The sequence below is a fragment of the Xiphias gladius genome, chromosome 23, assembly GCF_016859285.1.
Source record: "Xiphias gladius isolate SHS-SW01 ecotype Sanya breed wild chromosome 23, ASM1685928v1, whole genome shotgun sequence".
Classification (NCBI taxonomy): Eukaryota; Metazoa; Chordata; class Actinopteri; order Istiophoriformes; family Xiphiidae; genus Xiphias; species Xiphias gladius.
Window position 1 is genome coordinate 13021485 of NC_053422.1, and position 14313 is coordinate 13035797.

At 38.1% G+C, this 14313-nt stretch overlaps 1 protein-coding gene across 6 annotated transcripts; it reads left to right on the plus strand.

The window, feature by feature from the left end:
* Positions 1-5535: 5535 nt before the first annotated feature.
* On the plus strand, positions 5536-13365 carry stx5a (syntaxin 5A). 6 transcript variants are annotated; one of them, XM_040120400.1, is made up of 12 exons: positions 5536-5652; positions 6114-6329; positions 7763-7836; positions 8254-8309; positions 8425-8495; positions 8631-8747; positions 9177-9233; positions 9368-9449; positions 10800-10886; positions 11037-11140; positions 11245-11366; positions 12000-13365. In XM_040120400.1, the coding sequence occupies exons 2-12, from the start codon at positions 6267-6269 to the stop codon at positions 12157-12159; spliced, it is 993 nt and encodes a 330-aa protein (XP_039976334.1). In that variant the 5' UTR covers positions 5536-5652; positions 6114-6266; the 3' UTR covers positions 12160-13365. The 6 variants fall into 6 exon arrangements, with proteins under 6 accessions (XP_039976334.1, XP_039976338.1, XP_039976335.1 ...); XM_040120404.1 differs by having other exon boundaries at positions 7766-7836; XM_040120401.1 differs by having other exon boundaries at positions 6206-6329.
* The last annotated feature ends 948 nt before the right edge of the window (positions 13366-14313 follow it).

Sequence of the window (14313 nt, forward strand, 5' to 3'; positions counted from 1 at the left end):
TTCTTCCTGTCGCTGTTTGTCCATGCTGCTGTCCCTGTGTCTAATGTCCCTCTGGTTTGACCTCAGCTTCCCTCCCTCTCGTTCTGCCCCCGTTTCTTTTGTTTTAATCTCTCATTTGATGGTAATGAAAGGCAAACAGGCATTTTTGATTACAGTGCCACCCTATTGTGACGTGGTGTTATTAGACATAATATTGTTCCCTCTCCTCCTCTCATCTGTACTGCTGAGTCAGAAGCTCGTCGAGTACAAAGGTGTGCAGCCCAACACTGTGCATGTGGAAAATTACTCATTTACTCAAGTACAATTTTGAGGTACTAGTATTTACTTGAGTATTTCCATTTTATGCTACTTTATACTACATTTCAGAGGCAAATATTGTACTTTTTTAAATTTGACATCTATACTGCCTTTGTAAGGCAATATAGATACAGCACAGTAATAACAGAAATAGTGAAGTTGAAAATGTATGCCTTTTATGCAGATTATTAATAATTTTCACAGGCTTTTAATAAAATCTAAAAACAGAAAAGACTGCAAGACTGCAGAGAAAACTGCAGTCTATGGTTGGATCTAAAGGGTGAAGGGAAAACACAATATCTACAAACAAAATTCAGTATGTTCTAGTGTCTCGAAAGTTGAAGAAGAAACACCAAGGAGCTACTTTAATAAATTAAACAATCAATTAAATGCATTAAAAATGTGACTTAAAGGTCATTCTACCAAATGATATCACGTAAATTCCACTACAGTCAAAGGCTACTCTGCTAACTGAGGCTAGTTAGCTTTTAGCTAGTTAGCATTTAACAGGACTAGTCATGTTACTTACTTTCTCCATTGTGATTTAAGATTTAGCTAGCCTACTGTCTTATTTATGTGGTTCAGTATAATTACCAAGATGTTGGAGCATCAAAATTAAATCTTCCATGAAAGAGGATAAAGTGGGTAAAATGGGTTCACCTCCTAATAGTCATCCTCAGCAGCAGTCTATCTCAACAGCTAGCTTTAACTGGCCCAAGTGCAGTCACAACAGTTTGTTTTTTAAACACTGTTTTCGAGTTCTTGTGAATTTTTAATTTGTTTTTTCACAAACATTACACATTTGTATGGTAGATATTTTTATGGTAAGGTAAGACATCAAAAAATCTGATTCCGGTCTTAATTCAGTTTTGACCAAATATTTAGTTACTGGGTTTTGGCTTTGCTGTGTGGTAAGCTATTGTAGTTGTTTCTTTGCAAATGAAGATTTTACATACAGAATATAGGATTTATTAAATTTTAAACTTACGTAAACTATGAATTTGTCTTGCAGCCAGGTGAAACAGTGATGCAGGCTTAAACGTGCATTACATAAAACATATAGCCTAGTAAAATTATGTAAAACAAATTCTAAAACCCAGCTCACATAAAACAATGTAGATCAAGAGACATCATTTCATAAAACATGGAGTACATCCAGTCATTACCAACACAATCATCAACGATCATGATAGTGGTGTTGTTACTACAACACTTGTTAGAATAACACCACTATCATAAATTGAATGCCTTTCTATAGATTAAATCACTCAATAGTCTGTAAAATAGTTAAAATTGGCTCCACTTCCACCAGCTATTCATGGGTTGATGTTTAAGTGATAGTGATAATACAGTTATGTAGCCTAATATTTAATTATTTATATCTCACAGGGGCCATTCTGCTGCATCATTATTAATTTTTACTTTTGAACTGTTAAGTAAATTTTAATGATAATAAATCTGTACTTCTACCTGAGTAAAAATCAAAATTCAGGTCTTTTACTGGTGTAGGAATATTTTTACACCATGGCATTACATATTTTACTTTAAGTGAGAGTATGTAATTCCTAAACAATATAACTCACTCTTTCTCAGTTCAGTAAACATAACATTTGCAAATGTTAACAGCAAACTTAAATAGATAATACTGTGTAAGTGAGTCTGTTTGCTGATGTTGATGACCCTTCTACACCTGAGCTTCTGTTACTCTCTGTTTCAGCATTTACCCCAAATTGTCAATTGTGGCCTCAGAGTGAGTTTGTGTTAGAGACTGATAGGACAGCATATTGTCTCTGTATTCCCGCAAACATACTGTCGCTGTCTGCGATGGGACTGCTGAGCACCGGGCTTTTCTTCCTCATGGCATCAGTAATGACGATGATGACGCTTATGATGACACTGAGGGTGACGATCAAATTTGCTGGCAATATGATGTTCTGCCCCCACATTTGTGTCCTCGCATCATAGAGCAGACTTTAGACCAAAGCCAGGGTGATAATGTTAATGACATCCTGTTTCTGTCACAGTTACTGGTTATAAATTGATAAGCATGAGTGACAGAATTATCAATGATGATTGATGGAACGTTCTGTATATTGGCAGTGGTTTTATTTGGTCATCATGACCATAAATACTCCTAACATTGTGTGAGGGTTTTAGAGTGTCTATTTTGAGGAAGAGGAAAGGAAGATAAGAAACAAAAGAAAAGAAAAGATAAGGAAAGGAAAAGAGAAATGAGGAAAAGAGAGAAGAGAGGAGATAAGAGAAAAGGAGAGGCGCTAATTCTGCTGCCAACCTATCTGTCTGGAAGGGCATTATGCCAGTACTAAATATAGCTGCAAGATTAGGGAGACATAGTGAGAGAGGATGAGAAAAGGACAGAGTGACTCATGCATCATGTTACAGAAAAGGTGCTTTACTCCAAAATCTACTTTTTAAAGCTCTGCGTTGGTCAGAAACCCCAAAAATGTCTCATCATACTGGTGAATAGTAATGGAGGGACAGAAACACTGTCTCTGCTCAGACTCTCATGTGGTTCTTTGACTAGTATTCTCACATTTCATGCATTGATTTCACTTTCTGTGTCTTTCCAACTAGCAGCTCACACGTCTCTCTCCTCGCATGCCTCGCTCCATCCCTCTGCACCCTTCATTTCATCATCCATATCCCTGTCTCGCTCAATCTTTGCACTTGTATCAGGACTTCCTGTATTTTTCCACCTTGCTTTCTCTGCGTTTGTAGTTGTGTTTTTCTAACAACTCCAGTCATGGTTTCCTCCCTGCTTTTGTAGCAGCAGCTGTGTTGAAGCAGGTACCATACGCTATCTGGCCTGCAAGTGTATGTTGTTAGATGGTATCAGCACTCGTGTGTGTGTGTGTGTGTGTGTGTATGTGTGTGTGTGTGGGTTAAAGAGAGAGAGAGAGAGAAAGTGAGTGTTTTCAAACCTCTCTTGCGACCACTGAGAACTATTTCATTTTATTTTACAGAGCAAACAAACAGTGTTATCTCCAACAGAAACATGGCTCATCAGGCCTCGTCTGTCTCACTCCACCTAAGGACATCAACCTTGATGAAAGATTTACGGTTCTTTTTTACTACATGGGAAACAGTATCTGTGAAGTCAGCAGGTTGAGAATTTTGTGTGAACATGACAGCCTTTATGAGTAGGTTTCAATTCCCCTCACTGGTAAAAAAAAAAAAAAATTAGCCAAATTCAAATGTTTTGCTCCATTGGCATGAGCATGATTAAGTCCAGATTTGCCACAGCTTGGCAAATAAGAAAGTGTTTGCAATATTAGTTTAGTAATTCATAATGTAAAAAACGGATTTGCATTACTACACTAACATACACTATACTACATGATTTAAAGCTCATCATCAACAAAACTAAAGGTCTACAGCCATGCTACCGGCTCTGTGAGGTTGTACTAATGCATAGTGGTGCTTTGATTTCATGGTCATGTCAACGTACTAACATGCTCACCATGTTTACCGTTCATAGTTTAGCATTTTAATATTTACTAATTAGCAATAAAAAAGTTGAAGGACCATCAGAGTCAGTAGGCTTCATCCTCTGTGGACTATGAATGTGTGTAAAAAAATTTCATGAGATCCATCCAAGAATTGTTGAGATAGTTAGTCAGGAAAGTGGTGGACCAACCAAATCACGGACTGTGCCTTGCCATTCATAGCTGCTAGCATGGCTAAAAATATAAACAATATAAGAATATACTGTATATGATAAAACAAGATCAAGATCAGATCAGTTCAACAATCGAATGTAATGCATAGAAGAAAAGAGCTAAAAGCAAAATCAAAAAGATTAGGGAGATTTTAAAGGAGAAACTATTCTCTTCTGTCCCCATGTGGGTTAATTTTGTTCATCAGATTGAAACATCAAATAATGTGTGAAAGCATAAAGAGAAGTTTTCTGAAGAAAAAATACATTTGGTGGATTAAAGTGGGGTATAAGAGGTGAAGGGGAGTGTGGATGGTGGTGCAGGACATAGGGGGAGGGTGGAAGGCTTGGGGGTTTTGCCGTTGGTTGTCTAGCAGGTAAATAGGAGAGGGCATAGTTGTGGTCTGGCATGCTCGATCCTGTCAGGTGGAGGATGTGGGTACCCGTAGGAGTGAGAGGAGATCAAAGAGCCTACTGGATGTTATCTCTCTCCCCATACCATACGGTACCCGCAGGTTGACTCACCTGAGGCAGCAGCCAATCACACTCTAAACTAGAGTCAGCCTCGGTGTATGCTTAAACATAGTTGCCCAATGTTGATTCTGATTCTGTACTGAATGTAAGAGTTCCTGTGGAAGACATTTACCTCCCATTTCATTCTGAAGATGAAGATAGCATCTGGGCCTCGTAGTAGGTTAATCCAACCATGGATAGGACATGGAATAATGTACTTTTACACATGAAAAATAGGTAATTACAACAACTTTAAAAATAAGGCCTAATTGTGGCTTATGGGAAACCTGGAAATGTAAACTTATTGTCATAATTACAACTTGTATGTAATTTTTACAATTTGTTTATTTCTTGCTAGTTGTCCTGGGGTAATTTATTGATGATCATTCACGTATTTATTTTATTTGTTTGTTAGTAATAGGATGCCAGACTCTCATGTCTATTCATCTGAACTTCTGCATCTTTACTTTCTCTACATCGGAGACCAAAATGGAAATGCAGTACTGTGCCAACGTTTAGACACTGTAGATGTTTAGCTTCTTATCCATCACCCGATACCATCAGGGAGGCGTCTGATCGGTCCCAAATTCATTCTGCAGCATGACAACGAGCCCGAGCATACAGCCAGAGTCATAAAGAACTATCCTCGGGGACGAGAAGAACAAGGAGTCCTGCAACGGATGGTCTCTGCCCCCAAAGAGCCCTGATCCCAACATCATGGAGTCATTCTGGGATTACATGAAGAGACAGAAGACGCTGAGACAGAAGAACTGTGGCAAGTTCTCCACGTTGCTTGAAACAACCTACCTTTTCTCTGTTTGCTGCACTCTACTGTAAATTTACTGCATTATTTTTGACAGCATCCTTACTTTACTTTTACTGCCCAAAAGTTTTGCACAGTACTGTAAGTTTCAGGCTTGACTGTGTCATTCCGAACAGTAAATAAATATAAGTATTAATGTTATTCCTACTATAGTGTGAACAGGAGACAGGGGGACCCCTGGTGGTGGTGCGTTGCACCTGCAGGGATTTTCTGCCTCGGTAAAGTAGACGTGGCAGTGACGTCAATGCCGGAAATGACCCGGATCGGAACTTTAACTCCTGGCTTGATTAGTTTTGTACAGAAACATCGGGAGCTCTCGAAATATGATCTAATATCGATTCAAGTAAGTCGGAACCAACTGATGTCGGTCTTTTAAATAAGGTTTAGCCTCAATGGGCTGGTTTAGGTGGGATTTTACCAAGGTAAAGCAGGAGAGACCGTATGGAAAACCCGGTTAGGTTTCTGGAGCTAACGTTAGCCTGTGGTTAGCTGGTGAGGCCGCGATCAGCTGTGTCGTGATGGACGGCCTTCACAGACAGAGCTGGTCCACACTTTGGATAATCATTCTTACCTAATAATGTTTATATTTAGCATGCCTGTGGCGGTTGTTTGCTATTTGTCGCCTGGTTGATGTGGTTTAGCTTAAGTACTGTCTCGTTGGGAACCGAGCTGTGAGCTAACGGTACCGGTTGGGTTTGTAACTCCCTACCCAACCAGCCCTATCGAATTGGGTGTATTATCAGGTAAAGTTCAAAATGCTAGCTTGTGATCGCATAAAAGTTGTTTTGACACGTCCTTTTTTAGACATGTGTGTAAATATGTCCATGAAATATACCCCACCTTGGATGTGAGTCCGTCCGCCCACCGGGAGGTCTTCGTGTTTATCCATCACACAGAGCGGACGAAGAGGTGGTTTTCTGTTCTGCTGCGGGCTGGTGAGCCTTTCCTGGCGGCAGGATGACGTGCCGTGACCGGACCCTCGAGTTCCAGTCAGCCTGTAAATCTCTCCAGGGCAGACAGGTATGTTTGGACAGGACACCTGACATCACAGCACAATAATAAAGGAATCACTTTCGGTAAAGTTAGGCTTTTGCCCTCTTTTCTTACCATTTACATTCCACAGTGCACTGATTGTGTTTTCACTGAGGCTTTTTGTTATGCTGATGAATTTTGGTTTGGTTACTCTTAGTTTTGGTTCCTGTTTATTCCCTTCTCAGGTTTTGGTTTCACAAAGGCGTTCAGTAGTCTATCTAATATATCTGGCATCGAATATATTTGGTTAATTGTTCAAGGCGAAAAACATCAAACAGGGTTTCTCCAGTGTTTAACAAATTAAATTAAAGACTTTTAACCACCTTTTAATACAACCTAAATGCAATTTAATACCCTTTTTCCTGGTCATAGCGATTTATGAATGACAGAAAATAAGGCCTACAATTACTTATTAACTACATGAATTTATTGAGGCCTATGGGGCACAGGCCCAGGGGCCCAAGGGGTTAGGTGGCCCCTGGGGCCAGAGCCTCTGTATGAAGTGGCTGTTAATATTTCTTGTTTGAAAGTTACAGTTAAGACAGAATAAGGACAGGTAAAAGAGACACAAAACAACAAGAGATGCAGAACGAGCACATGGACCCTGTTTTTGCTAAAATTAAAGAAGTTTCCTTTATGAGCTTCCTAGCTAGCCTAACAGCCAAAAGTTATATCTAATGTTACTCCCCAACTGATGCCAAAACGTGATTCCCAATCTTAAAAAATAATGGTAAATGGGAGTCAGTCAGCAATACTAGTATATTGGCCAATATTAGTTATCACAGAGATATTGATACCAGTGTATATATCCGATACATATGTTGGAGGAATTTTTGAAACACTCGCACCTTTTCCACCAGAGAGCATCAAAAAGTCAATTTTTAAACTGTAAAATGCTTCAATCAGTACATATCTTGGTCACAGTTCTTTAACTGACAAATTTTAGGGATCCTTATCAAAAATGCTTGTTTATGTTATATGTTAAAATAGCAGCATTGTCAATTTATTGTTATAAGATTTTTTTTTTTTAACTCTCAAACATCACTGTTGTATCAGCCACAATAATCCAGATGGACTATATTTAAAAGTTACCAGGGCTCATAGTAACACCACAAAACATGTTTACTTGGTTTTACCAACAGTCAAAAAGTCCATAGTATTAATTTTGCACTAATAGTAACGTAATAAAAGGAAGCCTCTACCCAGCATGTAACTGAAAATACATGGAATTTTTTACTTAATTGCCTACGATGTTTAGTAGATCAACAAAATAGGAATCAATGAATTCTCCATACTTGGCCAGTTTATTAGCCCTAAATCAATGTTGAGGAGACCTGTTGTCATAATTTCACAGCTCCCCCTTGGCCTCTTATTTTTGATTTCCCTGTCCATCTCATGCTCTCTACTTTTTACCTTCCTAGCAGAATGGAGTCCAGCCCAGTAAACCAGCCCTCAGCGCTCTCAGGCAGCGCAGTGACTTTACAGTTATGGCCAAGTAAGTTCCTCATAGTCTGTTTTCTTCAACAGCACATGAATATTTGCTGAATATACATGTTCTCTCATGTTGATTTTGGGTGTTGCATTATTTGTATTCACACAGCATTATCCTCCTCCTCCTTACTGCATATGAAATACAACTTTATTTTTCTTATATAGGGTATGCGGCAATACTGTAGTTGTATTACTGCAAGTGAAATGAGAAGATTGATGTAAATTTTTATTGGAGGGATTTGTCCAGGACATGTTTGGCCCAGCTTATCTTATAGACTGTAAGCAGGGAGACATGGACACAAATGTTATTGATAAAATCCTGTTTATCTAACTCCTGGTAAGAATCCAAACAAGCACATTTCCCAGAGTGACAAAGAAAGCTACATTTTTTTTTTTTTTTTTTTTTTTTTTCCCCTTGTAGGAGAATTGGGAAAGACTTGAGCAATACATTTGCCAAACTGGAAAAGCTGACTATTTGTAAGTGTTCTAATAATGTTATATTAGCAAATCTTAAAATGTTATAAAAATCTTGAATTTGTGTGTGATATCATCCAGAGCTCTGATTCTACATTCTGTCATTATGGTGCTTTAGTGGCAAAAAGAAAATCTCTATTTGACGACAAGGCAGTGGAGATCGAGGAACTAACTTACATCATTAAACAAGTGAGTTGAATTGTTAACATCTCATGAAATGTGGTTTTGCAGTAACTATACATTGTTTAAGAATAGAGCAGCTAACTACAATCCCGTAAATATCTAGTAAATTCTTTTCTACCTCTCTTGTGTTTATGTTTTTAGGACATCAACAGTCTAAACAAACAGATAGCACAGCTGCAGGACTTGGTGAGGTCCCGTGGAGCTCCGGGTGGGCGGCATATCCAAACCCACTCTAACACTATAGTGGTGTCATTACAGGTACATTCAATAAGGGCTAATTCATACCAGATTGTACATTTGCACTAGAACTATTTAAATCATGGTAAACTTTGCTTTAATGGCCAGTGGTTTTGCCAATTGGGGCAGGAATTTTGAAAGTAGCCTGAAAAGAACCAGGTTAAAAGTATCTTTTTGAATTAAAAATATTCTTTATTGTCAACATTTTTATGTTATCATTTTCTTGATCATTTAAATCAAATTGTGCTTTTGTTTATGCACACTAAAATAAAGTGTGTAATTTTAAAAATACATCTTTTTTTCATGGAAGTAGTTTTGTTTCTCATAAATAATGGCATCAGAAAATGTTTCTATAAATCTTGTTTATAGAAACATTGGCCTGTAACAAATGTACACAGCTGAATTAAGCTACACTTTGTTTAACTTTGCTGCATCTTTACTTGTCCACAGTCCAAACTGGCTTCAATGTCCAATGACTTCAAATCAGTCCTAGAAGTCAGAACAGAGGTGAGGTATACCTTACATTTGGTACACTTTATCATTCAAAGTCAGAAAATACTCAAAACTAAAGTTGTGAATCAGACACAAGGTTTCTTCTCAGTCATGTTTACCCCCTCCATCATTGGTCCGTTTTCCTGCAGAACCTGAAGCAGCAGCGAAGTAGGAGAGAGCAGTTCTCCCAGCCTCCTGTCTCGTCTTCTCCTCTGATGGCCAACAACTTCAGTAAGTCTATTCACATCATAGCTTCATGCCCATAGTCGCTCACTGTGATTTTTACAAGGGTCTCACATTAAGGTTATGGCAGCAACAGGTAAATAAAGCATGCTGTTGTAGTTTCTTAAGGGAATGTTCACTCTATACTGGTATTTTGTGCTGATTAAAATCCTTCATAAGGTTTGAACTTTGTCAGTACCAACGAGCAGCTGGCCTACATTCAAATTTACAAAGTGCAAATCATCTCCTGCAGCACAGACAAGGGTAAAAGGAAATGTTAGGTTTCTATTGTTACATTTTGGTCTCATTCTGGTTTCATACAGACTGATGTAACCTTATATGCAGCACAAACTCTACCCTCACAAATTATATCCTAGTTCATGTGCATTCCTGCAAAAATTTCAACTTCCCAAATTCCCAACTTTAGAAATCAGTCTTTACCTAAAAGACTGTCTGCTCTTCATCTGTTCATCTAATTCAAGAAAACTGGCAGTTTCAAAAAGTGTAATAGAGTGAACACACCTTTATTGTGTCTTTGTTTTGGCTTTGAGGCAATATTTGACATGTCTGGCTCCTGCTCAGTTTAACATTTTGCTAAACAAATAGCTAAACAGGCTACTTACCAGAGACCCTCTAATTGACGGGGAGCTCAGACGCTTCCTGTGCAGGCATTTACACTTCCAGTAAATTGTTCATGAACAGCCTATAGTATTTCAGTATTTTTGGCTAAATTTTAAGCAAAGTGCTCAATGTAAATAACTTAAAAAATACATACATACACAAATACATAAACATACATCAGATGGGAATGAAGAATGTTCATAACATTTAATTTCATTGACATTATCTAGTTCTAATTGAAAATGAGCTTTGTTATGACTGCTGTAATTAGGCACCTATAGCAGATTTTTCTTGACAGCTGATGGTAGGATTGTCGAGACTCGAAGTAACATCCAGTGCATCTGACTTTAAATTGTGTATTAAATTGTCCCATTATAACTAATGTGTTTTTCAGCAAAAGGGTACTGAAATAGAAATGTTGAGATATTTAGAACCTTTATGGTATGCAAACGACTCCTCATGACATAGTTAAAACAAGCTATTATAAGTTATTATTACCATAATATGATTTTTAGTGGACTTACACTCATTCCTTTATATTTTTTCTAATTTTAAGGTATTTACTATGGGCACACTGCTTGAAATTTATTCAGAAATGGGACAGGTTGAACAGAAACTTTGACTGCCAGTGTACTTTTCAAAACAACAGCTGTTGTATTAGGGAACTGCTCGAAGTCCTTTTGAATGATTATTACTGTATTTGGTCCTCTATAATGCAAAAATTAAAAAATATTTTAGGGAGCCGCAAAAAAGGGGCCCAGGAGCCGCATGCAGCTCGCGAGCCGCGCAATGACTACCAGGGCTATACAACCTCAAATTTAAAAGGTATTTCCCTGGAACGTTTGACTCTCCCAGTGGGTATAACTAGCTACTGTATGTGCCCGCTGTTCTCACTGCTTTTCCCCTCTACCATTGAGGATTTCTGTCTGATTTTGTTGAACATTTGTTTGTGTTTTGCTTGTTGTCTCCCTTCAGAGAGCTCAGTCCTGATGCAGGATGAGACCCGGAGTCTGGGGGATGTGGCCATCGATATGGACTCTCAGACCAATCCCTTGCAACTCCAACTTATTGATGAGCAGGTAGGTTAAAAACTTTGGTGAAAACTGTGACCGAATATGTAAACTGTGCATTTGTGTCCTATAACGTGGCCCTTTTTGAAATCATCGTGGCTTTGTAATTACAGGACTCGTACATCCAGAGCCGTGCAGACACCATGCAGAATATTGAGAGCACCATTGTGGAACTGGGCTCTATATTCCAGCAGCTGGCACACATGGTCAAGGAGCAAGAGGAGACAATCCAGAGGTAAGATGGAGATGGAAATAGATGGAGGATCAAGGATAGAGGACTTTCAGATACCAAGGAAATAAAAGAATGTTTTACAAGCAAGAAACTGTAAATGAGAGGGAAATGGAGAGAAATAAGTGCAACTAGTATGTGAGTGATGAGAATTTTAGAAAATGAAGATCTGTCCGTTCCAAAAAAAATCTGGAAATAATTAATCAGGGCTGGGTGATTTGGTTGAAATCCTTATCACAATGTTGATAAGTATATTTTCCGATATAAATAACTATATGGGAAATAAAGGCAAAATCACATATAAAGTAATCAAAATGATTTTCAAAGCAATGCATTGTCACTGTTACTGATCAAATTACACCAATTTTTTAATATCAATAACTGTTTTTGTTTGTTTTAACAACTTGCTCCAGAAATTTCTGGAAGGATTGCGTAAGATCATCAAGATTTGCAACTGACGATTTTTTCATTACTGATCAATCTGACAGTTATTTTAGTGATTACTTGACTTGTCATTTTGTCCATAAAATGTCAAAAATAACAGATTTGAAAGAATATTGATTAGATATAATATAATTTGGATCTGTTTTTAAAAGCCCAGTCTCACTGATGACTTTGGCTGTCATGCCTCTCTTACAGGATCGATGCAAACGTGGAGGACACTCAGCTGAATGTGGAGGCCGCCCACACAGAGATACTCAAATACTTCCAGTCAGTCTCCTCCAACCGCTGGCTCATGATCAAGATCTTTCTCGTCCTCATCATCTTCTTCATCATCTTTGTCGTCTTCTTTGCCTAAAGAAAGGAGGGGCGGCTGAGGGGAGGGGAAAAAGCACATCGAATGAGGGGATGCTAAAGGTAAAACTAAAGCTGAACTGAGACGACATGTCCAGACGTCGTATTTGAAGGACAGACTTCTCTATCAAAGTGACAGTTTGATGGAGGGTTGGGATCTACTCAGATTAATACAGACTTGTTAATTATTCCCAAACTACAGACTCTCGATCTTAATGCGACAATTAGTGAGGAATGAAGATGCTGAACTCTGTCAAATGAACAGAATAAATCATCTAAAATTCCCACTTTGTATACAGAGAACAGAAAACTGCTCTTTATTGTACTTTGACCAACTATTCATGAACATTTAATCAAAATGGCTATAAATTAATGGTTTGATTCTGCAAACTGTCTTTTTAATTTAGATTTTTTTTTCTTGTTTACCCCTTTGACATATGTCATCCATCATTATTATTTCAAAGCCAAACAACATAACTGGAGTTTATCCTTGGATTATTTTGCTTTTTAGTTTACCTGCTTTTTACTGAAGAGCATGACTGTGTCTCATTCACCAACAACTTACCAACATTCGGTTATGATGTGAAATATTTTTTTTATCCGCTTACATTCTGTTTTTCTTTCAAAGTCTATTTGCCAAATAGGTACTCTTATTGAACTGTGACACAATACAAAGACACTGGCTGTGACCCAGCATTTTCTCTCCTGAAGGCACAAGAAGGCAGTTAAAGCCAGCTGAAGGGAGCTTTGTTATTATAATTCAGGCATGAGTCGTACGAAATGTTGATAAGTTATGTAACAAAACTGTTTTAAATTAAACTGTCTGGTTGCCAGCCGTGAGGCAGGTTGAATTGTTGCAGAAAGACTTCAGCCTATGACTCTCTGAACAGGATCCAGGTTTGACATCAGTGCTTATGAAGGGGTTACGCTGGTTTTGAAGGCCCACTAATGAAGTGACTCAATCAGCCAGATTCCCTGGAAGTGTCTGGTTGGATGTCACTGTTGTAGTTGCTTCCCCTCTTTATCTTATGTACAGGGTGTTATTTAATTGACCGCATCTTTTTAAGAAGAAAGAAAATATTCTTCCTATTTTCCCCTGTCTGTTTTTTAGCCAAATGCCTTGACTTCAATGTACAAAGTGCAAATAGTGATAATGATGTATTGATAAGAAAGTGCATATTAATAAAATAATAATAATGGGGTGATGGCATTCATGGCTGAGATTTTCTTGGAATAAGAGGATTAGTCAGCAGTGATATAATTAGCCATGCTGGGCTATGAAAGTAGCTAACGTTGAGGTGCTAAACAAGGCAGCGCTGCAGTTTATATTCAACATATTTAAACCACAAAGACGTATGGTATTTGGTTTTCCTTCCTTTCATTTCTCAGGGTAAAGGCCCCAGGCAGATTTTCATGTAAATATTTTGCCTTGTCAACCACAATAGTGGAGGAAAGGTTCATGCATCTTTCGTTCCTTTTGTGCAAATCCTACTAGATTGTACACTTAACATATACTTATGGGCCAAAATCACAAGAGTAACATTTAGTGTCAAATGTTACACAACTGTATCTATAATTAAATTAAGAAACACAAACATATTTGTGAAAAAGCAATGTTTTAATCACATAGAAGTGATGAGGACATTGTATATTTATTTCCCCAAATACATTTTATATTCACAATAAAAAATAAGATTACAGTTGATTCTAGTTATTCCCTGCTTGCAAGGATTTGCTTAATGGATACACTATGTGAGCACCTGTTAACTGAGCTTGTGATCCAGAGCCAAACTGTGGCTGCTGAATATCCAGACAAGCGGCCCGAGCTGAACTTCCCATCATCTACTGACAGCTGTGCCGTCTGTTGCATAATATGTTTCTAAAGGGACAGTTCATCAGATGTGTAAATGATTCCTCAGCACCTGTTTTTCAGAGAGCATTGTTTAGTTGGTTTTAAAGATACCCGAAGAATGTGAAAGTTAACCATTTCAGAGATTTTCCTCAGCAAAATCCCATGCAGCACATTTTAAGTTTTTATCTACATTAGCGACGAAGCTCTAGGGATGGCAATTTGTGAGGGGCGGCCCACCACTTTGGTAGAGACTGAAATATCTCAGGGACTGTCGTAAAATGTTGTCCAGACATCCCTGGTCCTCAC